The following is a 25,746-nucleotide window of genomic DNA, read 5'->3' as shown; positions in this document are numbered from 1 at the left end:
AAAGAGTTTTTTTTTTTGTTTGTTTGTTTGTTTGTTTTTTTTGGGAGGGGGTGTTTGCGCTCAAAATACTTTTACAAAATATTACACAATGCACTACAACACAGTACAATTACTTTGCTCTGCAGGTGCTGATCAGCTGATCGAGCTCTGTGGATCTGTGATCGATTACTCTTCCTCAGTGACCCGGATGTGTGCCATTTTAAGAATAAATGTGAATTGTCAATACTGAATGTAAAGAGTGCAAACATGGTGAAAAGGAACTTCAAAATTTGTGTTTTTTTTTAAAAAAAATGATTGTGAGGGAGGGAGCTAAGCATAACAAAACAGAAAAAGGACAGGCACATGGAGTGATGCAGAGACAAATGATCTTGCAGCAGGACCTCACGATGTGCTTTTTCTGCAACATACTCTTTCACTCTGTAAAATAAATTGTTTTTCAGGTATTGTCTAAATACTATTTTTCAGGTATTGTCTATATATTATTGACATTAAGCATTCACTTGATGATGTACAAGTGATCACAGTTTTTCAGTAGTTGTGATTGAATTAGAGTAAGATAAGATAAGATAGACTTTATTAATCTCACAAAGGAGAAATTTAACATTACAGGGCTCTTAGAAACAAAAACAAAAACAAAAAACAGGAGTGCAAAAGTCACGAAAGTGCAAGAACAAGATAATAAATATTGCACATAATAACAACTACACAGTAGTGTTGTACAGTCTGATGGCAGTGGGGATGAAGGACCTGCGGTAGCGCTCATTCTTGCACTGAGGGTGTCTGAGTCTTGTGCTAAAGGAGCTGCTCAGCTCCACTACAGTCCGGTGCAGTGGGTGGGAGCTGTTGTCCATGATGGATGAGAGCTTGGTCAACATCCTCCTCTCACCCACATCCATCACAGAGTCCAGTGGGCAGCCCAGGACAGAGCTGGCCCTCTTGGTCAGCTTGTTCAGTCTCTTCATGTCCCGCTCTGTGCTGCCCGGGGCCCAGCAGACGACAGCATAGAGGAAAGCAGAGGCTACCACAGTGTCGTAGAAAGTCCTTAGTAGAGGTCTGCACACTCCGAAGGACCTCAGCCTCCTCAGAAGGTGGAGGCGACTCTGGCCCTTCTTGTACAGAGCATCGGTGTTGTGGGACCAGTCCAGTTTATTGTTGAGGTGAACACCCAGGTACTTGAAACTGTCCACTGTTTCAATGTCCTGCCCCTGGATGTTCACTGGTGGATGTGGGAGTGTCCTTCTCCTGAAGTCGACCACCATCTCCTTTGTCTTACTGGTGTTGAGGCACAGATAGTTGCGCTCACACCAGTCCACAAAGTCCATGATGACCGACCGATACTCCAGCTCGTTCCCCTCAGACACACGGCCCACAATGGCGGAGTCATCAGAGAACTTCTGGAGATGGCAGCTGTCCGTGTTGGAGGTGAAGTCCGAGGTGTAGATGGTGAGTAAAATGACTGCAATGAGTCAAAGATAAAGTTATAAGTTTGTGTCCAGTGGAATATCATTACAGTATTAGATAACCCATTTGTCCCTTTCCTTTTGTAAATAAATCCCAATTCAAAGCAGCAATGTAGCCTCATTTAAAGAAATTCCACAAAGCAGTATAAAGCTACTGAACAGTTTCCACACTGAGTTATACAATTTTCAGCCAGACTTCAGTATGGAGAGTACTAATTTCGATGTTTGTTGACAAACATACATAAAATCCTACAAACAAAAAGTCCTTTAAAAATGAGAATGTGCTTTGAGGGACGATTTGACGGAAGACGGAGAGAGGGAGTTGAAGGCCACCCGGGGGCAGTGCTGTGCTGACCGGACTTTGAGTTGCCGGAAGAGGAAGACATGCTCGTTTCCTGAGCGTCTGTTGGCGGGAAGCTGTAGCTCAACAGCTGCAGGCTCCGTGCGGTCACAGATCATGTCCCGCATCCTGAACGGTATCGTGGCATTGTGTCCTGACCTGGGTATTGGGAAAAATGGAAACCTGCCCTGGCATCCTGTTCGACTCAAGTAAGTGGGATTGGTAGCAACGGTAATACCAATAGTAAATGCTGTGAATACTGCAAACTGCAGTCCACAGATCAGCCCGGCTCACACTCGCAGACTGAGAAATCCGCGTGTGTGTACGTATGTTTGTGTGTTTATAAGTATGTACTGAGTACACACGATGTCTATGTTTTTCTTTTATAGCAACGAATTCGCGCATTTTCGAAAGATGACAGCGACTTCATCTGTAAAAGGTAACTCACATTCAGCCTTTTTCAAATTTAAAACTCGGAGATTCAGAATTTATTAGTATCTCGGTTAAACATCTGCAGTGTGAATCCGCCACTGCCCGTGTCCTCTGACTGAGCAAAGGTTGAGCTGACGCTGAGAGGAGAATGAAGGAGGAAAGAGAAAATCTGACATAAACTGGAATAAGCAAACATGTTTAGTCAGTAGTACAAAAATGCTCAATATACTGTGAAAAGCTAACTGCTACAAAGTTTAGATAACATTATTGCAGTTATAACAGAAGTGATTATTAAGTTAGTTAGGTGGAAATATGGTACAAATTAGACAACACACTGGTAAAGGTCCTGTACTTTGCCCCTTCTCAGTAAATCCATTCAAGTTTCACATGTCCATACAGCGTGGCTTTAAAGTTTTCACCTCTACATTTTGCAAAACTCCTCTTACCAGTACTCTAGAAGCCCTGTATTCAGGGTTGTCCTAAAGGCTGTTTAGCTCTGAAAATGAATGAACTGCTGTTGTCGCAGCCTCTGTCAGGAAGGAAACTCTTTGGGATTGACAGCATTGATCAAAACAGTTGCTGATAGTGGGACTTCCTATTGCTTCTAACTTTTCCTCTGAGTAACTATTGGACATGGAAATGTTGACACAGCACAACTATAGTTTTTAACTCGTGTGTGGTGAATTTGTCAGATGATGTTGTGGTTATAAAATTTGTAGTTTAGCAGTGCAGAGCAGTTGAGAACTGAAAAATTGGCCTGAAGTGACTCCAGGTTAACATGTATTGTTAAAAAGTTGCAGTTTAGCCAATATTTCATACTCCTTCAGTTCTATGACAATAGCACAAAACAATATGCACAAGAGAAAAGCGTTACTTAAAATTAATCTGTATTAAAATGCAGCATATGTGCACTCAGAGAGCATGAAAAATGCAAATAGATGTAAACACTGTCTGAGAATGCTTTTGAGTTGTCAGTGTATGTGGGGTTCTGATATTTGAGTCAAATTTTTTTCTTCAGCTGTACCCAGAGTCTGAGGGAATTTTCAAGTATTGTATTGTTTTTTACATGAAGATTTTTCCACAGGTAAAGGATGTGTCAGGAAAGGAGGCAGTGAATACATTTTACAAATCAGGCTTTTTTTTTTTTTTTTTTTTTTTGGTAAAACCATATGGTAAAAATTAAACCTGTCCCAAGATAGTACTTGGAGTTAGGAAACTTAGTTACAGCTAACAGTAAACTAATTTAAGATGCTGACAACCCCAATTTTGCATCACTGTTAACACTAAGTTAGGAAACAAGCCTGAGATTTACAGAGCAAATTTAAAGGACAAGAACACGTTTTACCATCGGTAGTTACACACTGTTTAACGTTCACTTAGGACACAGCAATGGTTACTAGGTTACTTCTTTTATACATAAAATAGTACAGATATGGAAAAGACTCCAACAAGTTACAAAGATGATTTTAACACTTAACTGTATAGTTTAGTTTAGCATGGAGGCTAATGTTAGCAGCAGTGTTGATATAACACAGCAGCAGCCGATAAAGCAGGCTGGACAGATTGTCCTCAGGGTCCGAGTAAGTCTCACCCCTCGTTGCTCTCTGGTTATGCCCTGGTTTCTAATACCAAGTACACAAGCATGGTCTTGTGTACGGATTTGAAAGTACGGACTCCTGAGAACGGGACAACGTATCACGTTTAATGTGCAATTAAAACACCAGCGTACTTGATGACATCACCACCTCGGCTCATCTGCTTCAATTATCTTTACCTTGAAAAACAACAAAATTAAATCAGATACAATAACACAGCCCTGCATATTCATGATTAATATATAACTGTTTTTATATATACAAAAGATTTAGAACGCCTCCATTTTTTCAGTTTTTATTGAAGTTCAAGTCCAATGAATAGCTTGAAATGGTACAAAGGTAAGCAGTGAAATGCCAGAGATTTACAAAAAAGTAAAATTACCCAAAACTGAAAAAATAATGTACATTTCAGAATTATACAAAAAGGCCTCTTTTTTTTTAGGAAGGGTTCATCCAACAGCAAGATAATGACCCAAAACATCAGTCCAAGCGATGCCAGAAGTACATGATGGTAGGCTTGAAAACATTGGCCAGCAGAGTCTCCAGACTTAAAACCCATGGAGCTGGTTTGGGATGAACTGAACAGAAGAGTGAAAGAAAAACAACCTAGAAGTGCCACACATTTATCAGAACTTCTGCAACAGAGTTGGAAATAACTTTCTGATTTCCATTGTGGAAAGAATATATATGTACAGTATCTGGGTTTCTTCAGCTATCCCTTGAATAAAATATTGTTTAAATGTTATTTTAAATGCACAGTAACAGTCCTTAGAATAGAACAAAGTTGTACTACAGGAAATGAAGACAAGACAATAATTCAGAAGTACAAAGTCTGCAATGGAAAACATTGCAGGTCTAAAAACACATGCCTCATATGTTTTTAGACCTGAAAAAAGTCTTATCCTTCTAACAAGATAAAGTTATGAACATTAACTTGAACTTCTTTCAAACCACTTTTCCTGTGAACAATAAAAAAATATATTGTGGCCAAATGTGACCGTGAGAGAAACGTGAAACTACTTATATCCCTGTTTAAGAGCTATAGACCCGTTATTTTAAAAGATCTTGCTGAGATAAGGCTGCTCTCGGTGGCTACAGTAAGCGCTGACCGTGCAGTCATAGCTGTCAAACCGGGGCATTCATCTCCGACATCGTTGGAGCTTTTTTTTTTTTTTTTAAATCAGGCTTTTTCTTGAAATTCACGACATATTTAACATTTCTACAATTATTTTCTCACCTCGCATAATCTTAAAACTACATTTTGTGTCACAATAAAAGACAATTGTGTTACCTCTGAAAATGTTCTCCTTGCCCTTTGCTGCTGGTCAGTGCGAAATACATCTTGGGTTCCTTGGCTGCCCAAGTGTCCACAAGTCTGGTTTGATGTGTCCTTGATAATGTGGGCGGAGTGAGAACACACCCGGGTGTTTCATCCGTACTTGGACAGATGCATACTTTGAATTGGAACAGTACTTGGCCTCCAGCTGATGAAGTTTAACAAGTCACAAGCTGCAGTTTGAAATATGCCAACACATAAACATTATTTGAACAAGCCAATGAAATAAAGGTTTTAATATCATTGCATTGTCTGATACAATGAACTAAAGCTCAGTTTAGTGACTGTCAGTTGTGTGAAATGTAAAATGAATGATAGAAATTAGGAGAGTTATGAATTAATTAATTAAATTCTTCCTGTCCTGCAGGCAAGCAGAATGTGGTGATTATGGGCAGGAAGACATGGTTTTCCATCCCAGAGAAGAACAGACCTTTGAACAACAGAATCAACATTGTTCTTAGCAGAAAGTGCAAGTACGTGTCACACACAGTTTATCATTCATTACAACAAAAAAGTACAGTACAAAAAGTCCATTTTTAAAAATTTTTCAGTACTTTGCATGTCCACCTTTTGTTGAGGATGACGGACTCGATCTGCCTCGGCACAGACACAATTTTCTGTCGGATAAAAATCAGTAAATGATCACTAGCACAATGTAAATGCACTAACACAATTCTGATTTACAACTGCACAGTAACCCTGTTCGCTTCCTGCCGTTGGAGCACAAAGGAATCACTCACCGACATTACCTTTTTTATCCTAACCAGTTCATATCATTCAGAGCAGTTGTCTGGAAGGATAGTGTACCGAGAATAGCTGATGAAAGTCCTTAACTGTAGGAGAAATAATATCTAGACTATCTGAACTGGTATCAAATATGGATACAACAACACTACTAATGCCCAGATGGGAAACAATTTGGCTTTCCCCCCCCACCATGAATTGTGGACAGGAATTTGTAGCAATCTATTCTGTGACTAGCAATACAGATTTACAACTTTGAAAGTGCAAGACCATTCACAGCATTCACATCACCCAAAGGGAAATACACACGTGGACAAAATTGTTGGTACCCCTCAGTTAAAGAAGGAAAAACCCACAATTCTCACTGAAATCACTTGAAACTCACAAAAGTAACAATAAATAAAAATTTATTGAAAATTAAATAATCAAAAACAGCCATTACTTTTGAATTGTTGATTAACATAATTATTTAAAAAAACAAACTAATGAAACAGGCCTGGACAAAAATGATGGTACCTCTATAAAAGATTGAAAACTATTTGACCAGAGTGACATGATTAACTCAGGTGTGTCATTTAATTGACATCACAGGTGTTTCCAAACTCATAATCAGTCAGTCTGCCTATTTAAAGGGAGACAAGTAGTCACCCTGCTGTTTGGTGAAAAGGTGTGTACCACACTGAACATGGACAACAGAAAGCGAAGGAGAGAATTGTCCCAGGACATCCGAAAAAAAATGATAGACAAACATCTTAAAGGTAAAGGCTATAAGACCATCTCTAAACAGCTTGAAGTTCCTGTGACAACAGTGGCTCATATTATTCAGAAGTTCAAGACCCACGGGACAGTAGCCAACCTCCCTGGACGTGGCCGCAAGAGGAAAATTGATGACAAATTGAAGAGACGGATCGTTGGAATTGTATCCAAAGAGCCCAGAGCAACCTCCAAAGAAATTACAGGTGAACTCCAAGGCCAAGGTACATCAGTGTCAGATCGCACCATTCGTCGTTGTTTGAGCCAAAGTGGACTTCATGGGAGACGACCAAGGAGGACACCACTGCTGAAAAAAACTCATAAAAAAGCCAGACTGGAATTTGCAAAAATGCATGTTGACAAGCCACAAAGCTTCTGGGAGAATGTCCTTTGGACAGATGAGACCAAACTGGAGCTTTTTGGTAAGGCACATCAACTCTATGTTCATAGACTCAAAAACCAAGCATACGAAGAAAAGAACACTGTCCCTACGGTGAAACATGGAGGAGGCTCAGTAATGTTTTGGGGCTGCTTTGCTGCATCTGGCACAGGGTGTCTTGAAAGTGTGCAAGGTACGATGAAATCTGAAGACTATCAAGGCATTCTGGAGAGAAATGTGCTGCCTAGTGTCAGAAAGCTTGGTCTCAGTCGCAGGTCATGGGTCTTCCAACAGGACAACGATCCAAAACACACAGCCAAAAACACCCAAGAATGGCTGAGAGAAAAGCGTTGGACTATTCTAAAGTGGCCTTCTATGAGCCCAGATCTGAATCCCATTGAACATATGTGGAAGGAGCTGAAACATGCCATTTGGAGAAGACTCCCATCAAACCTGAGACAACTGGAGCTGTTTGCTCATGAGGAGTGGGCCAAAATACCTGTTGACAGCTGCAGAACGCTCATTGACCAATACAGAAATCGTTTAATTGCAGTGATTGCCTCAAAAGGTTGTGCAACAAAATATTAAGTTATGGGTACCATCATTTTTGTCCAGCCCTATTTCATTAGTTTGTTTTTTTAAATAATTATGTTAATCAACAATTCAAAAGTGATGGCTGATTTTGATTATTTAATTTTCAATAAATTTTTATTTATTGTTACTTTTGTGAGTTTCAAGTGATTTCAGTGAGAATTGTGGGTTTTTCCTTCTTTAACTGAGGGGTACCAACAATTTTGTCCACGTGTGTATTTCAAATGAGTTGAACCAAAAATGACACCTGTTTAGAGTGTGCTGATGATTCACTTCCAACCAGTTTGTCAATCACTGGATCAGTCTTTCTCACACAATACATCATATTGGAGAAAATTGCAGGGCCAGTCTGTCATTGGGTGTTGCTCAGCCATCTCGGATTATTATTTGGGACCAAAGACAAAGGTCTGTTTAAACAAAAGGGAGACTGTCATATGTTTTTAGACCTGAAAAAAGTCTCATCTTTCTAGTAGACCTAAACGACTAAATGGCTCCAACAGAGGCTACATTTTTTGGCCCCTTTGAAAATGGAAAAACAAAAGGGTCAAATTTAAAAATGAGGGTGGAGTTTGGGCCCCAGAAATTTCCTCTAAATGTGCTTATATGAATGTATGTTTTTTTTCCTACCAAAAAATAGCCTTTGGTCAACTTTCCAGGCCTCTACCATTAGTACAATTGGATGTGTGCCATGTGTACATAGTGGTTCGTATGTTGTCATCTGTGCAAAGTTACAGGTTTCTTCCCTGTCCTTATGTTAACATTTACCAACATATGAAGCACTACATTTTTTTCATGTTATGTAATTTTGTTCTCTGAGCAGTATCTGGTAATAGACTTTCTTTCCAGATCAGTACAGGTATATATTATCTTATCATAGACAAATTAATGTGAAATATATCTTTGACTCCTTAAATAACATGATTGCCATTTAGCTGGATGTTACAATGTTTATGTGTTTTGGCCAAAATGTCCTGCAATGAAATGTTTCTTTGCAAATAATTACAAATACTGCTTAGTTCTAACTGACCTAATTGCCACTTCTCTTCCAGAGCACCCCCTCCAGGAGCACACTACCTTGTGGCAGACTTCAGCTCAGCGCTCAGGCTAGTTGACATCGAGCTGACTGAGCAGGTTGACCAGGTCTGGGTTATAGGAGGCAGTTCTGTCTACAAGGTACTTCCGTTTATGTTTTTTGTTCCCTACTCTTAGTTTGGAGTCTTGCTGGAAAATTGTTTTAAAAATGTTTTTATGTAACTATCTGACAAATATTCTGCAGGTAGTTTAATGTTACTGTTACACTGGTCACTGCTGCCAGTGACATTTATAGTGAACCACTTCATGAGCTGCAGTTGCACACATCTCTTGCACACCCACAGCCTTTTTCTTTCAATAACTATGTTGTGATTGCTTTGGGCTACCCAGGAGTTGATGGAGAGCCCGGGAACCAGGAGACTATTTGTCACACGAATCCTGAAGCAGTTTGAGTGTGACACATTCTTCCCTGAAATCAGTCCAGAAAAATATCGTCTATTGCCAGAGTAAGACCACGACAGTGTTGGTAGTTTTGACAGTCTTGACTTTTAGTTATTACAATATTGTGCTGGGCAAGTTGATTGCTGAAATTTCATCTGTTTATCTGGAGACTAAACAGAAAGTGAGCTAATAAGTGGAATAAGTATGGCAAGTCAATTTTGAAGCAGTATGGGAAATCCTTTTTCTCTTTGCCTTTGTTTTCATGCCCAAGTAAGTTTATCATTGTGCCCGAGTAAGTTTCTAAAGCAAATTCAAACACATTTATCACAAGCAAATGTTCTTCTACAGGTTTCCAGAAGTGCCACGGGAAGTGCAGGTGGAGAGTGATATCGAGTACAGATTTGAAGTCTATGAGAGCATCTAAATGAGGAGACAAAGAAGAAGAAAAAAAATCTGTGACTTTTGTTATTGGGCAAAGGCACATGCCCTTGAACTTGTAATTTTTCCAAAAAATGTATACAGTACAATTGTATTTTTTTCTTAGAGTCGAAATAAAGACTGATTTCTGCCCTTTCATCCTTCTTGTTTTGTTACATGATGCTTGTTACGTGTGGATAAACTTAATGTTGTTTGTTAGGTAAGATCAGTAACATTTTGAAGTGCATTTGAACCTGGTGTCTCACACTGAGCTAAAGGTGCCTGCTGCCATTGGGAGCAATTTGGGGTTTAGTGTGTTGTGCCTAAATGCGGACAGCTCTCTCTCTCTTTAGAGACCTTCATATGGATCCTGCTGCTGCAGGTGTTTAATCAACTGAGAGGAAAGATTCCTACAAACAGTAGGCGGTAAACAAACCTTCAGCTCCTGTTCATGTTTTCAGGTCTGTGTGTCTCAAGGAAAAGCACTCAACTGTGATATTATGTATCTGTGTATACCCAGTACAGCCATCCATCCTGCTTTCACTTGCGCTTGGACAACATAGTTGCATTCAGTGAGACTTGAAGATCGGAGCTTCATTTTATGAATTTGGCATATCAGGTCTAGGGTGTGTACCTGTGGTATATGCTAGTACATATATAATATGTAAGGCACAGAATCAGAAGTTAGGTATTGAGATGTCTGTTAAATAATCAGAAAAAGTTTAATCGTTTCTAACAAAGATTAAAAATGAACAAGACATGATGTTGGCAAAAAACCAAAAAGCTGCCACTTCCGGTTTTTGATAGTTGCCATTTTCTCTTATTACCTCGACAAGACAGCTGTCCTTTGCATGCTCTGAAAAATTTACTTGGCTGGTCTGACCTGTAGACAGTTCCAACAGTTTTTCAATCAGACAATTACATTTAAGAATAATATTTAATGAGGCATCAATTCTCATGAAAACATGTAGCTTTTGGAAATGTGTCACTGTTTCAGAGGGAACACAATACCTTGTGTTCTGATGCTGATGTGGCTCAGACATATCTATCCACACACCATCTAGAAACATTTATTGGCAGACTTCTAAATGATAAAACCCACTAAAAGAAACATTTTCTAGAATTCGACCTGGACTGATTCTGGTTCTCCCTGATTCTCTTTCACAAGGTTTTTTGAAACTGCTTGTAAGTTATTGATAATCTGGGAGAACTTATCACTTTGTGGGTTTAGATTATCTCTGTCATCTGTTTCTTTATGTGATCCCAAACTGCCTCCATGATGTTGGGATCAGTGCTCTCTGAGGGCCAGACCATGTGTTGCAGGGCTCCTTGTTCTTGTGGCTGAACATACTTCTTTGTGAGTCCTGCTGGATATCTGGACTTGCCATCCTGCTGTTGCATTAGTCTGGCATAATGAATAAGAAGTTGAACATGATAAGTGGAAATGATGTCTTTGACAGTGTGAAGAGGACTACATTTTGATTATAAGCCTGGGGGCCACAAACCTGCTGCAACTGGATTACCACTTAGGCAAAGTAAGTGGTCCTAGGGCCCCGTATAGGGTTTGCCCCCCTCTAACAGGTTTTGTCTGCTAGATGTGGTGACATTTCCAAATTAAGAGTATTACTGGAGCCTAACTCCATGATTAAGTGGAGTGTAATAACATCTTTTATGCATCAAGTTGAAACGACTTTAAAAGCAAAGTAAAAAAGGAATCAATGTGTCGGTCTGAGTTAAATTGCACAGCAGAACACAGTGAAGGAGAACATCAGGCTGGATATGCCTTAAAGCTGTTACTGTAATTCTAGCTAAGTCCTTCTCAATCTGGTATGCTTTATAGTGACATATTAGTACTTTGCAATCCCAGTCTTCTGAATATGGTAATAGGTCTATGAAGTGAGTAAAGCTTGGGGCTTTGCAGTCATCAACAAAATAAATGTGCCTGCAGCCTTGAACTTTCCGGTGACGTCGGCACTATTGTCATTCCACACATCAAAAGTCTGAATACCTGAATGTGAAAAGAAATGAGACTTACTTGCGCAAATGCTTTACCGAATGCTGTTGCCTGCATTGGGGGTGCTCACAAAAAGATATGCTGTCATTGGCTGTGTGCTTCCTGCTTCTCAGCTGCCATAGGCTAGTCTTGTGCTCTCATCTGACATATATTATTCTTCACTCTCTCCTTCCATCAGTCACATCCCCGCACAGATGTCTGCTCTCCCTACTGATTTATGCTCCTTTTGCACACTGACAGTGGTTTATGAACTGGAGGGGACCTGCTGTTTAAACACCTTTCACAGTGAAGAATAAGACACACTCAGGTAAGTTTTTGCACATTCCAACATTGACACTGTAGGCACTGTGTGTGCACTAATTTTCTCCAATTTTGTCTGGTAGGAATTCAATGCGGATATTATCTAAGTGTTACTACATTCACAGGGTTTACGTCATGAAGCAGGAGTTATCACTGTGGATGGTTCATAGGTTGTTGTGTTTTGAGTGACATTCCTATATATATTCATTCTACATCTAAAATCTTTTACAGCCATGAGTGGGCACTATTTAGAATCTGTCTATGCACTGTGATGTATTTGAAAACGGGCAGCAGAAGATTCCTATGAAGTCATGTTTTGAACTGTGTTCCTGTGAAGCAGATTATAGTGTTACATGTGACTAGTTATCTTATTTGGGGCATTGCATACAGCCTTTCACTCAACTACACGTATAAATAGCTCATTACACATCCATACAGAAATGCACATACATATAAAGCATGATGAAAACTTTTAGTCTATCATTGTGAATGATGTAACCGAGAGAGTAAAAAATCTGGCCTTTACTTGTGGAGAGATAAAATGTTAAGGAATGGCATTTTCACTACTGCGTCCATGATTAGCTATTCTGTCTGTGTTGGTGCTGGTTCAAGGCCAGGCCTGACCATTCAGAGAGGCACAGATGGGGGTTTGAATGTCACCACAAAAAACACTGCTAAAATATCTTGCCCCTCACCCAAACACTACAGTTTTTGCAAATGAATCGTCACAGCATTGTGCAAATGATTAAAAAGTACTTGAGTACTGTACATTTATTACTTTCAGTGAGGACACTACAAGATATGGATTAAAAGAAGCAATAGCCAAAACCTGTTTGTCAGCTGCTTCGACTCTATCGAGAAGCTACCAATATGGGTCCTAACTCCAGTAGTGAAACTAAATACATTTTCTCAGTGAGTACTGCACAATTGGAAAGGATTCTCTACTTTACTGAGGAATCTACATTTTATTATCTTGATAATTTCACTCCACATCTCAAAGGGAAGTGTAATAATTTTACCTCCCCCTGTTAGTTTTGTTACTTCGTAGATTAAGATTGTGCATAAAAAGTTATGTTCATCTCCTAAAATGCAATGCAGTATTATAGATTAAACCACCAAACAGTTTACTGATACAGCAAATAAAATGAGCTCAACTTATTTGATTATATCAATTATTTGTATGCATAGTCATAAAACCTTAAAGCTGCACTAGTCAATACTTTATTTGACACTGAATCAAATGACTATGATTATATGTGAGAGGGTCTCTCAAAATGCAAACCCTCTGTGGAACATTTTGCTGCGCTGTTAAGTCACTGATTTGTTTCACAGCCCACAAACTGCTCTTGACACGTTGGACCCCAGCCAGCCAGATCCCAGCCAGTCTTAGCTTATTATGTTTCAGGATTTGCATGAAAACACACCAACACTGTTTCTGTATGTAAACAAGATGTTGTGAATGAAAGCAAAGCTGTAGAGAAAAGATGTAAAAAATACAAATACACACATGATTAGCAGGTGGACAGGATAAGCCACAATTGTGAATGACTGCAGTCCTAAGGGTAATAATCATAGTTACTGGCTCATTGTAATTAAATAAAACATCATTCCATTTTCAATACTGTATAATTTAATTTTAGCAGTGTCTAAGCTTGACATCCAAAGCTTCTGTTATGTGCTCAACCTTGGAAGCTGACAAATATAGAGGGATGAAGCATTATATCTGTTTTGTTTTGTCTTGTCATGTTAGACTGCAGTCAAATCATAAAATGAAATACAGCTCGATGTCACAGTGTATTCACTAAAAAGAACACTACAGCACTACCCTTCTTTATGTTATTGGACAGCAGTTGTATTGACGTACATTTTTACACCCAGCTGATATTCAGCTCTAGCCAATATGAGTCATCAGCAACAGTTTGACATACTTGAAAGGAACACAAGGTCACATACAAACAACAGTGTGCAGAAATGAGTACAGGCAGTGCAGAAGGTGATGAAAAACACACTGTCTTACAGCTGAAGTAGGACAAGGAGGGGGCAGAAGTTCTGCATTTCAGCCGTCTGAGATCGTCACATTTTCTTTCCAAACAGCAGCTGATGTTTGGTTTTAAACTGTTGCGGTTGTCTACCTCAACTACTGTAAATCATAGTGACAGAGGCAACTATGTGAGTGAAACATTTAGTGCTGCACAAATGCAGACAAGTGTGCATGTGTTGTCCTTATTAGTGTTGTCGTAGCAACCGGACCTCATGACTCCCGAAGGCCTTAAAACGCATCGTGCAGTCTTCTAACACAACGAATGTGGCGACAAACGAGACAAAGCTCTGGGTGAAACGTTCTGGTTGGACACTTTGAAGACAGGAAACACCAAGAACCGGAGGTCTCTGGTACTGATGGAGCTCTGGAGACTTTTCTTACCTGAACTGTTTGACTGTTACCTGGTTTGATCTGCTTTCTTCAGATTTTATCGGCTCCTCTATCTCACGCTGTCGGTCAAAACACCAAAACTGATTCAGGAGTGAAGAAACTAAAGTCTTACAATCACTGTGTGAATTCAAGGCAGCATAAAGCTTATTACAGGAGTACAAAGAGGACGGATAGTTGTTGTCTGAACTGCTGCTGTTCTTTTAGCACTGCAAAATGTTGTAGCAAACAACATAAATGTCATGACAACAGAAGACAAACTGAGACCATAAAAGTGAACAGTCCACAGAACACTCAGCAGAATGTTGGCTTCAAGGACCACTTATGCTTTTGTATGTTTTTTGTCCTTCATTACAAGTTGTGTATGTTTTAAATTTCTCTTTAACATTTCTCAAAGCATGTCATAGAGTTAAAAATGCTTTTTCCTACCCCCTAGGCCACCTTCAGTTTGCATTAATTTCAGTATTGTCAGACACCGTAACCAGATCTTTATATTCCTCTTCCTGTATTGCAGGTGCTGGGCTGTATGCACCTAAAAGAAAAGACCCTTCCAATGGATGAGTCAACCGTAGTTCGAACAGATGGCAATTCTCTGCTAAAGGCTGTCTATCTGAGTCGGCTGCGTCTGACTCGGGTACTTCTGGAGGGAGGGGCTTACATAAATGAGAGTAATGAGCATGGTGAGACACCGCTCATGGTGGCTTGTAAGACACGGCATAAAGATACACAGAGTGTACCCAAACACAAAATGATTCGGTACGTTCTCTCTGGATGCATGAATAATACTTATTCATGAAAGCATGTGTTTCATTTCAAGATTATTATGTTTCACTTTCCTGGTATTAAAAATGTGATCTTTGCCCCGAATAGGTATCTTCTGGAAAATGGAGCTGATCCAAACATCCAAGACAAAATGGGGAAAACAGCTCTGATGCATGCGTGCCTTGAACAAACTGGGATTGAAATCCTGTCTCTCTTGCTGAGCGGTGGAGCTGATCCAACTCTGGAGGATCATACAGGTTTGTCCGCATTAGTTTATGCAATCAACTCAGGCAACAGGGACATTGTCAGTGTCCTCCTGGGTGCCTGTAAAGCAAAGGGTAAGGAGGTTATCATCATCACAACCAACAGACTTCCTTCTGGTCACCAAATGACAAAGCAATTCCTCAATGTCCCTCCACCTCTTGACCTTGAGGATTACACCTCAGAATCTTGTTGCTTGTCATCATATGAGATCCAATTGCAAACGCTCACACAGGGCTCCTCACAAGCTATGTCTCTCCAACCTGGTAGCCCCCCTCTTGGCCTCAGAGATCCACAGTGTCTAAGCTCAGGACCGAAACCAGTCGCATCTCAACCTGGTTCTCCAATCCAGCATCCTAATCCTTTAAGTGTTCCTGATGTAGATAGGCGACTTAATCTCCACAGGCTACATTCAGAACAGTGGCCCACTTCCTTACTTCTCCTGCGGAGTCGGGGCTTTTCTCTGACAGAGGGCCCAACAGAAATTACCCCTGAGCAGGAGTTACCTTTCCGAGTTAGTGGCCTAGCCTTTGATGGAAGACCTCCTACTATTTCACACCACTGTAGTATTGATGTCAAAGACACGACAGGGCTCCTGAAAGCACTAGAGAACATGTCAAGAAATGAGAACAGGGAAGGATGTAGAAGAAGATGCTTTGGGAGAAAAATGTCATATGACAGTGCTGCAAGTTCATCGCATTCTGCTTCGCACCCAAACTTGCATCAAGGCAGTCTCACCTTTCCCCTTGAATCCAGTCCGGTGGATGAAAATTCCCCTGAGTGTCTTAGACAGTTGAATGTTTCTAGTCTGCAGAATGTGGTACGTCGGCGTAACATCGGTATTGACCACTACAGTTCTGACTCTCAGTTGCTGCAGTTTGGCAGCCGAGACAAAAACTTCAAGACTGGTGGTAGTGCTGGATCAGGACCAGGACCAGAAAGGCACAAACTTGTCAACAGCAAATCCTCCACTCTGTCAGGATCCAGGGAGTCCTTGGAGAGCTTTGTCCAGAGACGAGGTGCTGCTGCTCTGGAGAGAAGAGAATCAGGGGCCCTTCTTCTGGATCACATTGCCCACACTCGCCCTGGATGCCTCCCCCCTCTGAATCCCCATGCGCCTATACCTGATATTGGGGTTAGCTCTAGCACCTCCTACCCTGGAAGCAGCAAAACAGTGAATGGTGTACTTACAGGGTCAAAGGCTTTTCTATCCAGTGCACCCATTTTCCCACAGGATCTAAAAGCTAAGACAATGCTATGGAGACGCCACTCAATGCAGAGTGAGCAGATAAAACAGCTTTTCAACTTTGATGAAACTTCAGGCCACTAGAAAAAATATAGCATCTATCAGGATAAAATGCATGTGCTCTTACCAGTATCATACATAGTTGCACTATGCCACCAGTGTTGATGCCAGTTCTCATGCTCTTTTAGAGTAAATATAGTAAAGACATTCTGATCTATATTGACACAGTTTCATATCATACCAGAAATAAGGATATTTTGAGCCCTGCATAATGAAACATACGTTCAGAATAAGTAAAAGAAAAATGAATGTAACTTAAGTATCAAAAATTTTAAATGTATTTATATATTCTGCAACTCTATGAATGGGACTATTTGAAAATAGTCAAAGGTATTTTATGTGTATTTGCACCTTGGCCCCCGTCCCTTTCCCTAAGGACTACAGATGGAAATTAGCTTGTAAAGCTACAGTCTGGTACAAACATCTTTGCTCTTGAGCTTAATGTCATTGTACACTGTCCTGATAAATAAATAAATGAAATGAAATGAAATATATTTTAGCATTGCACCACAATGGTTGAATGATTAAAAAGAATTCTTAAGACAAGGCCCAACTTGTTAGATTTTCTGAGTTATCATAGATGCGGTGTTGCTTTAATCATATTTTAATTAAGTATGGCTTTCTGGTCACATGATAACAGATGGTCATATATGGAGATGAAAAATTCTGTTTCACTGTAGTGACGTTAGATATGAGCGTCTGCCTAATCTTTTTTGTGCCGTTCAGTTAGACCTGGCAAAAAAATTTACATACAAGAAATCCACTAATGATAAATGATAAATTATCCGAGTGTGATAGCTACGACATCAAACTCAGAAGAATATTATTGCTGAAACTATTTAGTCTTTTTTTTTTATAATGTTCTTTTAGGGAAACAGAAATGCAAACACACCAACCAAAAACAAAGAAGGTGACAGGAATAAATAAAATGACTCCAGCAAGGAGCTGCACTTTCAACATACTTGTGTATCTAAAAAAAATCAAACATTATGAAAAAGCTTAATGTTTTGTTTATTTATTTCAGTTGTTTAGTTGTTAATTACACATAACATTGTATGAATTTAGATAATAAGGCTTTTAGTAAATTATTAGAATATTTCATTTCGAGGTGGGGAAATTACTAATTAAACAGTATAAATCCTATGAATCTCTCTGCCTTCTTCAGTGCTTGGAATCTTGATCATGGGGAAGACAGCTGACTTGAAAGTTGTCAAGACGACATTCACTAACACCCACCACGTGGAGGTTCAGCCACAGAAGGTCATTGCTTAAAAGGCTGGTTGCTGAAATCTGCATCAAAGCATATCAATGGAAAGTTGACTGGGAAGAAAAAGCGTTGTTGGAAAAGGTGCACAATCGTTGAGAGGTTTGTCATGAAAAGTTGAACCAACAACAACCTCCTTTTCCAGGAGAACTTAGCACCTGATCACAGCGACAAAATTACAACCAAATGGTTCACTGGCTATGATATCACTGTACTTGACTGGCCAGCTGATTCACCTTATCTGAACCCCATAGAACTCCATATGAGGTTTTATCAAGAGGAGGAGGAGAAACATCTAACCCAAAAATACAGATGAGCTGAAGACACCTGGACTTCAATAACACCTGAACAGTACCACAGGCTGATCCCTGGCACGCTGCAGTGATGCACCAATTTGTGGTAAAAGAGTCCCAAACAAGTATTGTATAAATATAAACATACTTTTTAGAGGCTGTTTATTTCTGTATTGTAAATATATATATATTTTAATCTTTGAACTTATTCCCATAATTTGAGATGCCGGATTTGTGATTTTTCATGAGTTATAAGCCATATTCAGCAAAATTGAAAATTAAAAAGAGGCTTAAAGAATTTCACTTTATGAGTAATAAATCTATAATATATGACATTTTCACTTTGTTAAATCACTGATGGGAAATAGCAGATGTATATTTTTGAGATGTACAGATGGATGACTGAGAGGATAGCATGTCTCTGGTTAGAATATGTTTTTCTAATTATTCTGTGGTTCTGCAGTTCCCACTGCCTTTGCAATCTGATGCAGATGAAGGCAAGGTTTTTGTTTATTATATTATTCACGTCTCATCAATAAAACACACAAATCAACTTTGTTTTTTACAAAAACATTCAAATTGTCAGTAAATTACACTTTCATCATTTTTAGGACAAGGGATGTGGAATGACTCCAAGATCAGACAATAAAGAAAGGTAAATACACTCACAGATCTCCTTTTATCTTAGTCAGAAAATGACCCTTGTCAATGCCAGTTAAGTTTAACCATCAGTTGTGTTTGATTTGCATCCCAGTGGACTAAGGACAAGAGTTGGTGGTTTGACACAAAGTGCTCTGAGCAAGAGTGAAAACAAGGTCTATTTTTTCTTTGTCTTGAAAAACAAATTATTTTGTATTGAGAATCAATTACTAGACCACCATTACACTAAAAATCTGAACTGCAAGACAAAATTGTATAATAAAAAAGACTCAACCCTCAGGCACTATTTTTTCAACTTGGTCTCTCTGTCGTTGCGTTTTCCCTTTTAGAAAAAACGTTATGTAAATTGCCAATTAGTAACCATGATCGAAACTCTAAAACAGATACTATTTAGATACTCCAAAGCCCAACAGGCAGAGCTGTAAGTGCCAACACTTCAGCAATACACTCAATCTTCAATATTTTTCAGGAAACTGTTACTTTTCACTCACACTTGCACTGTTTTCAATAAATCTTTTGCCAAATATTTGAGTTTGATGTAGTGAAAAGTGCAGTAAAAAAAATATCTGAAGTTTTCCCTCAGCATTTTGTGTTTAGAGAACAGCGAGGAAATGTGCTCAATAGTAATTATCAAAGATTTCAGCCTAGTACTGTTACGAGATGGTGGTTCTGTATTGAAAAATGACTCTTGGCATCTAGCTTCATGACAGTGTATAGTGGCAGAAAGAGCAGTGCATTATTCTACAATTTTACAGTTTAATTTAGCAGACGCTTCTATCCAATGAGCTATATCTGAGAGAAGATGCAACACAACGTGCAGAGGTAGCAGTAATGACACTGAACAATGGAAGATGAAAAACAATAACCAGTTTGGGCAAACAAACAGGGTTTTCATCAGATTCTGCTCCAACTCTTTTCTAAGGACTGCCAATAACTCATCACAGTTGAACGTCCATCCATCTGCTATACCTGCTTTATCATGTAGAGGGTCATGGAGGACTGGAGTCTATCCCAGTTGACAGTCTATGGTAGATCCACATGGGGGCATCTCTCCAGCAAAATACAACATATCTAATGTGGTAAATAAAAAAGAAACCAGTCGAGTGTAGCCTAGTGTATCGGAGTAAGAGTTGTGTGTCTTCTTCACAGATCTACTCAAGTAAAAGTAAAAAGTGTGGCAGAGTAAAACTACTCTCAGAAGCACATTTTTTTCAAAAAATTACTTAAGTAAATGTAACAGAGCAAATGTAAGTCGTTAAGTACCCACCTCTGTAAGCCACACAGCCCCTTTTTTTCACTTTTGTTTTTTGCTTATTCTTTGTTCCAAGTCATGATTTTTAAATGAAAGATTATGTAATCCCAATTCTGTGAGTGTGTGTAGACCTTTAATAGGCCTAATTGTTAACCGTGTGGGGTGGAGTTTAGTTGGAGGTGTTCGTGACCACCCAGGACCTCCTCAGCCCTGTTACCAACAAAAATTACTGCTGAAGACTGTGCAAAACAATTAATTCCCTGGTGTTCTTCACCAAAGCCGAAGTAAACTGTTTTTAGACCAGTGCAAAATTGTGGTGGAAAACAAACAACAACAAAAAAAATCATCAATTGATAAACACTTTTCTACCATGAAACATATTAGGAGAATGTGAAACTAGCGGACCACAGACCAGACAAATCACCATGATGGAAACTGTTGCATCCAGATCTGTTGGAGCACTGAAAGAATGAAGGTGACTTTGATTCATGACTCCACCAAGGAATGCAGCTGACTTATGTGACGATCGGCATACGTGAATTCTTCCTCTTTTAGCAACATCACTCAAAAACAGACTAAGGAATTTGGATGGAATTTTCAGGGTCGGTCAGAAATGACACAAGGAACAAGTGATTCGATTTTGGCAGTGATGCGGCTTAAAATCTGGATCCACGGATTTGTTAAAGATTTCCCATTGAGATAGCAGCACGGTAACCATAGCAACAAATAAACAGTACCTCACATCATTGCGATCCTTACAAATCTACCACTGTGGACATATTGGAAATGATACAAGGAACAACTGATTAAATTGTGGGGGTGTTTCTGAGTCCCATCAATTCCCACTGCCTGCTACATATTTATGTCACGCGATTCAGTATGTACACATGCAGAACACACACCTGTGTTCAGCGCAAGGTCAGGTAATGCAGTGTCTTGGTGGAGGACTGCGCTCTTTAAACATTTTTCTTGTTAATCGATGTGACAAGCCGTGAGCGTGTGTATAAACACGTGTGTACCAGGAAGTGAAATTAACTTTTTAGGCCACTGACCAAATGTGATTCATTCAATAGTAAATTATCATTTTGTGACCTAAATCTACCAACCACTTAAGCAGCCAGATACTGATCTGGCTGCTACTAATTTCCTACCATGGTAGGCCAGCTTTTGTATAAATGGGTTGGAGCGTTATATAGGACCTAGCAAATTTCGTAATAAATATTGTCACTTACAATGTTGAAACATGTCCTAAAAAGCTCAAACAATGCAACTTTTTAGCAACTGTCACTGTCTTCCACAATTTCATCGCAACAAAAAAGTTTAAAACATTGAAACTTACATCACATTTTTTTTAGAAAAGCTGCCGCAAATTCAGACATTTTCGGTCACAACAATCTTGAAAAACGCGTGCGAAATTCTGGAAGGACTGGCAACCCCAGATCAAAAGCATCCAGCTCTAGGACCAGGGACACTCGGAGAAGGACACAGGGGGACACAGTGAATGCAATGCAATAACGGTATATAAATACAAAGGTAATGAGAGAAGGGCTTGGTGCATCAAGAGAGGTTGCTGTGCATTATTTCCTGTATTTTGCAGGTATTAATTTTTGTTGCTGTGGTTCTATTCTTGGGACCCATAACACAAAGAGTTCTGCAAAGATGATATGGTACTATAAGATCTTCAAGATACAATGGATATTGTTCGTTAAGTTCTAGATTTCACAGGAAGCCAATGAAGAGAAGCCAGTAGAGGAGAAACATGAATCTCTCTTGCTAACTTGCGTCAGTACTCTTGCTGCAGCATTTTGGATCAACTATAGGTTTTTGAGAGAGCTATTTGGACAGCCTGATTGTAAGGAATTGCAATAGTCAAGCCTGGAAGTAACAAATGTATGGATTATTTTTTCTGCATCACTCTGAGACAGGATGTTCCTGATTTTTACAATGTTTCTCAGGTGAAGGAAGGAAGGAAGCCTTACAGACTTGTTTTATGTGTAAGTTAGAGAACATGTCCTGGTCAATGATAACTCTGAGGTTTCTCACAGCAAGTTTCTGAGATGTTTGGAGCCAAATACAATGACTTCTGTCTTATCTCCATTTAATAGCTGGAAATTGCAGCACATCCAGTTCTTTATGTCCTTAACCCTTAAGCGACCGAGTGGGGTCATCCCCTCATCCCCACCACCACCACCACCACCACCACCAGATTTTGGTTTGTTGCCTCAGGGCAACAAGATGCTATGAGGGTACTAAAACACCAAGGTTTCCTATATTATATATTAAGTGGAATGAGGAACAAACAAGAAATAAATTCATTACAAGTTTTATTTCAACAAACTTCGGCACTGTGGGGTGTTCTCCACCGGGGTAAGTGTGGCACATCATTATTGTCATCTTCATTTTCCTCTTCATTTACTGATGCATTCTCATCAGAGAGATCACCTGTTTTCAAAAGAATCCAGGAAGCATAAAATTAGAATAGATCATACACCGATGCACACATACACACACATGTTCATTACATGTTACTTTACTGACTGAACCCTGATCTGCTAACTCTGCCTGAAACCTAATTCTGGGGTCTACTCTTCCTCACTGTCACTCTCCTCAAGCTCACTGTCCTCACTGTTGGAACGAATGACCCTAACTGCTTGATCTTTTTCCTCACACCCATAGAATGTTCGTGCATCCATTTACGACAGCACAGGAGAAAAATGATTATGGTCATAACTATGCATCCCAGCACATCTCCATCCATGAGTATGTTATTGTTCAAACAAAAGTGGTCTAACTGCACAATGCTGCCCTGAGGCCACGAATGAAAAACTACCAGTTTACTATATAAATAAAGACAAAAAGTGTCTTTACTCAATCAAATATGCTTCTTTACATATTCATGCACATCAGAGATATTTTTTATACAAAGTTATTTAAATTTAAGCATGTTAAAAAGTGAAATTTATCTTACCTTCTGCTAGCAGTGTGTCCAAGCTGGCTATGCTCCAAAAAGGACTGCTCCTCTCCCAGACCAAAGGTCAAAACCACAATCATCTCAAATTTCATTGGTGACAGACTTATCATCAGACTTTTAATGTGATGTTTTACTTAAAAAAAATTAAAGGAACAGTGTGTGGGCCAAAATAGTAGTTTGTTGCCTGAGGGCAACACCATGTCATTTAATTGTATTTGCTAAAGATATTTTAGAATGCATCTTAAAATGCAGTGGAGTGGAATAGGTAAGAAAGCACAAAAAGAGGCACTAAAGTAGATGTATTCCTGTGTAAAATATAGTGGGGTCACAAATGACACCAGTCAGTCATTTTAGTCGCTAAAATAGCTTGGTCGCTTGAGGGTTAAAGGCCACTACAGACTGTGCAATTTTTGGCCATCCCAGATGAAAGATAACAATTGTGACAGAATTGTGGCAATATCTTTGGTCGTGGCTCTAAACCGATGGTCCTATGTTGTTGTTTTTTGTAGTTCAAAATTGTTTTTAAAAACAGCAACATAATTTTTACTATGTAATAAGGGTATTTTAACAGCAATATAGTTATACAAGAACACATTGAATTTTTTCTCTAAAAATTCTAATAAATCCCAAGGCTTTTTCAGTCTTAGCAGTGCTCATCTATTACGAGAGTTAGATTTTGCTAATGGGTGCGTTTCCTATTAAAGAATCTTTGGACATCAAACAGCAAAATATTTTCACCTGTGAAAGTGGTGGCTGGAGTTGATCCATCACTTAATTTCTGCCTAATATCTGAAAATTCTGGAAAAACAGCAGAAATTAAGTCAACAAAACAACTCTCTGAATTCTAAGAACATGGAATAATCAACTGTTGAAAGCATTTGTCTGTCCTTCAATCAGAGGAAGCTGAACTGCATGTGGTTCGCTGAGGATGTTGTCATGATTCCAGACTGAGGCAGGGTAAGAGACACGAATGCAGGCAAAATACTACAGTTTTATTTACTATTGTAAATAAAACAAAGCAGTACAGAATGAGAACTACAATTCGAGCCTGAGGACAACAGGAAGTGCCCCGAAGGACAGAACAGGAAGCAAACAAACACAACTCCAAACACAAAACTCTCTACAGGGCAGACAGAATTACAACTACCAGAGTCTATGCACAAATATACAAAGAGTCTAAATTAACCCGCGCAAAGTAAAACCCAGGCAGGAAGGAGACACTGCTGATGCCAGAATCCTAAAGCGTAATCTACACTACGAATTCGGTGAGGCTAAATTTAACAATAAACGAACAAACAGGTGCACAATACTAAGACTGGGTCAGAGATTAAGCAAGGAACTTCACTGAGGTGGGGTACAGGAGGCTGTGGCAGGGGAGTGGTGGTGTGTGGCATGTGGTTGGGCATGGACACCAACAGTAAGGAAGTCCAGACTGAAATGCAAGGCATACAAGATGAACACATAGCCAAAAGCAGAGGAGCTAGACTAAACAGAGGATTAAAACTGACTGTGACTATTCAACATTGAATGGTGTGCAGTGTGTCTTTATGGGAGGAGAGGTTGTTGGCTTGACTACTTCCATCTGATTGCATTCCAGTTCCTGCTGACTGCATTGGCCGTACCTGCCCACCATGCAAACATCGCCACCTGAGGAGAGAGAGGAAGGGGAAGGGGAAGGGACACTACCTGGAGCCAGACATGGAGGGCGTGACAGTTGTCCATGCAGTGCCTTCCTTCACAACCAGATGAACAGCACCAGATGAGGTTTTCCTCCCATTGGCCCCGCTCATTCATTTTTTGCATGGATACAAAGACAAAAAGTAGCTAAGACGTGATGATCACTGTGAATTATGAACAATACATACAGCAGCCTGTCTGGATCATTGCATGCAGCTGCTCCAGCTGAGCACTGTGCGTATAATCTTGAATCACAAAATCCTCCATGTTGAATGTTTTTCAGTACATTGTGTATTTTACGTGAAAACACACATCTTACATTTTGTAACAGCAGATGTACATAGAAATGCTAACATGTGTATGACTCATCATAAAGCAAACCTCTGCAATGACTGATGATCTTAACAGAAAATATGAGACACACCTAAGATGCAGAAAGACATCATAGTATTGGCATCAACAACAGAGAAAGGCCTGCAGTCTCTTCACATTTTGGTTTGAGAACTTTTTTGTCCATCTAATCTGTGCTGGATTTTAAATTTTGCATTTAACTGTAGCAACTACAGGCTTGCAAGCTGCAAAATCCGGCCAGATTCAGTCAGACAGCCTCCTATTTTTGGCATATGACAAACTATATAGTATGGAAACGTGGATATTGGAGCACACCTAGGGGGTGACAGAAGTGCTGTTGTTGTTCTTCGTCTTCTGAATTTCAGGAATTTGATTATAATTTCTTAGCCTTCTAGGGCTAGTTGAAAACTTTATCAATATTAAGAAATTACATACATTGTATTGTTATTTTACATATAATATTACGAATTATCTGATGCGACTAATAAGGATACAGGTAGTATTTTGGTTACTTGGGTGATCGATGCCAAAATAACCCAGGAGAAGAGGTGCTAATTGTATTTGAAGGGGAGAAGTTCATCCACTGGCAAAAGATATAAATTTTCCAACCAAAATGCTGTCCATCTGTGAAGATCATTTATCTAACTAAAGCGATGTTTCGTACAATAAAATATGTCTTCATTGTTA

General features: G+C 39.4%; 2 protein-coding genes across 3 annotated transcripts; both read left to right on the top strand.

Moving 5' to 3' along the window:
* The first annotated feature begins 1,838 nt into the window (after window positions 1-1,838).
* Window positions 1,839-9,679, top strand: dhfr (dihydrofolate reductase). The gene is made up of 6 exons (XM_022206876.2): window positions 1,839-2,009; window positions 2,190-2,239; window positions 5,531-5,636; window positions 8,680-8,803; window positions 9,053-9,168; window positions 9,452-9,679. Exons 1-6 carry the CDS (start codon window positions 1,918-1,920, stop codon window positions 9,525-9,527), a joined length of 564 nt encoding a protein of 187 aa, XP_022062568.1. The 5' UTR covers window positions 1,839-1,917; the 3' UTR covers window positions 9,528-9,679.
* A 121-nt stretch (window positions 9,680-9,800) lies between these two features.
* On the top strand, window positions 9,801-25,746 carry ankrd34bb (ankyrin repeat domain 34Bb). 2 transcript variants are annotated; one of them, XR_007943093.1, is made up of 4 exons: window positions 9,801-11,841; window positions 14,777-15,018; window positions 15,133-18,803; window positions 24,629-25,746. XR_007943093.1 is itself a non-coding variant. In XM_022206874.2 (3 exons), exons 2-3 carry the CDS (start codon window positions 14,789-14,791, stop codon window positions 16,613-16,615), a joined length of 1,713 nt encoding a protein of 570 aa, XP_022062566.1. In that variant the 5' UTR covers window positions 9,801-11,841; window positions 14,777-14,788; the 3' UTR covers window positions 16,616-19,087. The 2 variants fall into 2 exon arrangements, 1 of the variants encoding a protein (XP_022062566.1); XM_022206874.2 differs by lacking the exon at window positions 24,629-25,746 and having other exon boundaries at window positions 15,133-19,087.

Source organism: Acanthochromis polyacanthus, chromosome 7, assembly GCF_021347895.1.
Source record: "Acanthochromis polyacanthus isolate Apoly-LR-REF ecotype Palm Island chromosome 7, KAUST_Apoly_ChrSc, whole genome shotgun sequence".
In the NCBI taxonomy this organism is placed as follows: Eukaryota; Metazoa; Chordata; class Actinopteri; family Pomacentridae; genus Acanthochromis; species Acanthochromis polyacanthus.
Note: the sequence above shows the minus strand (reverse complement) of the source record. Positions and strands in the feature narration are given on the sequence as shown.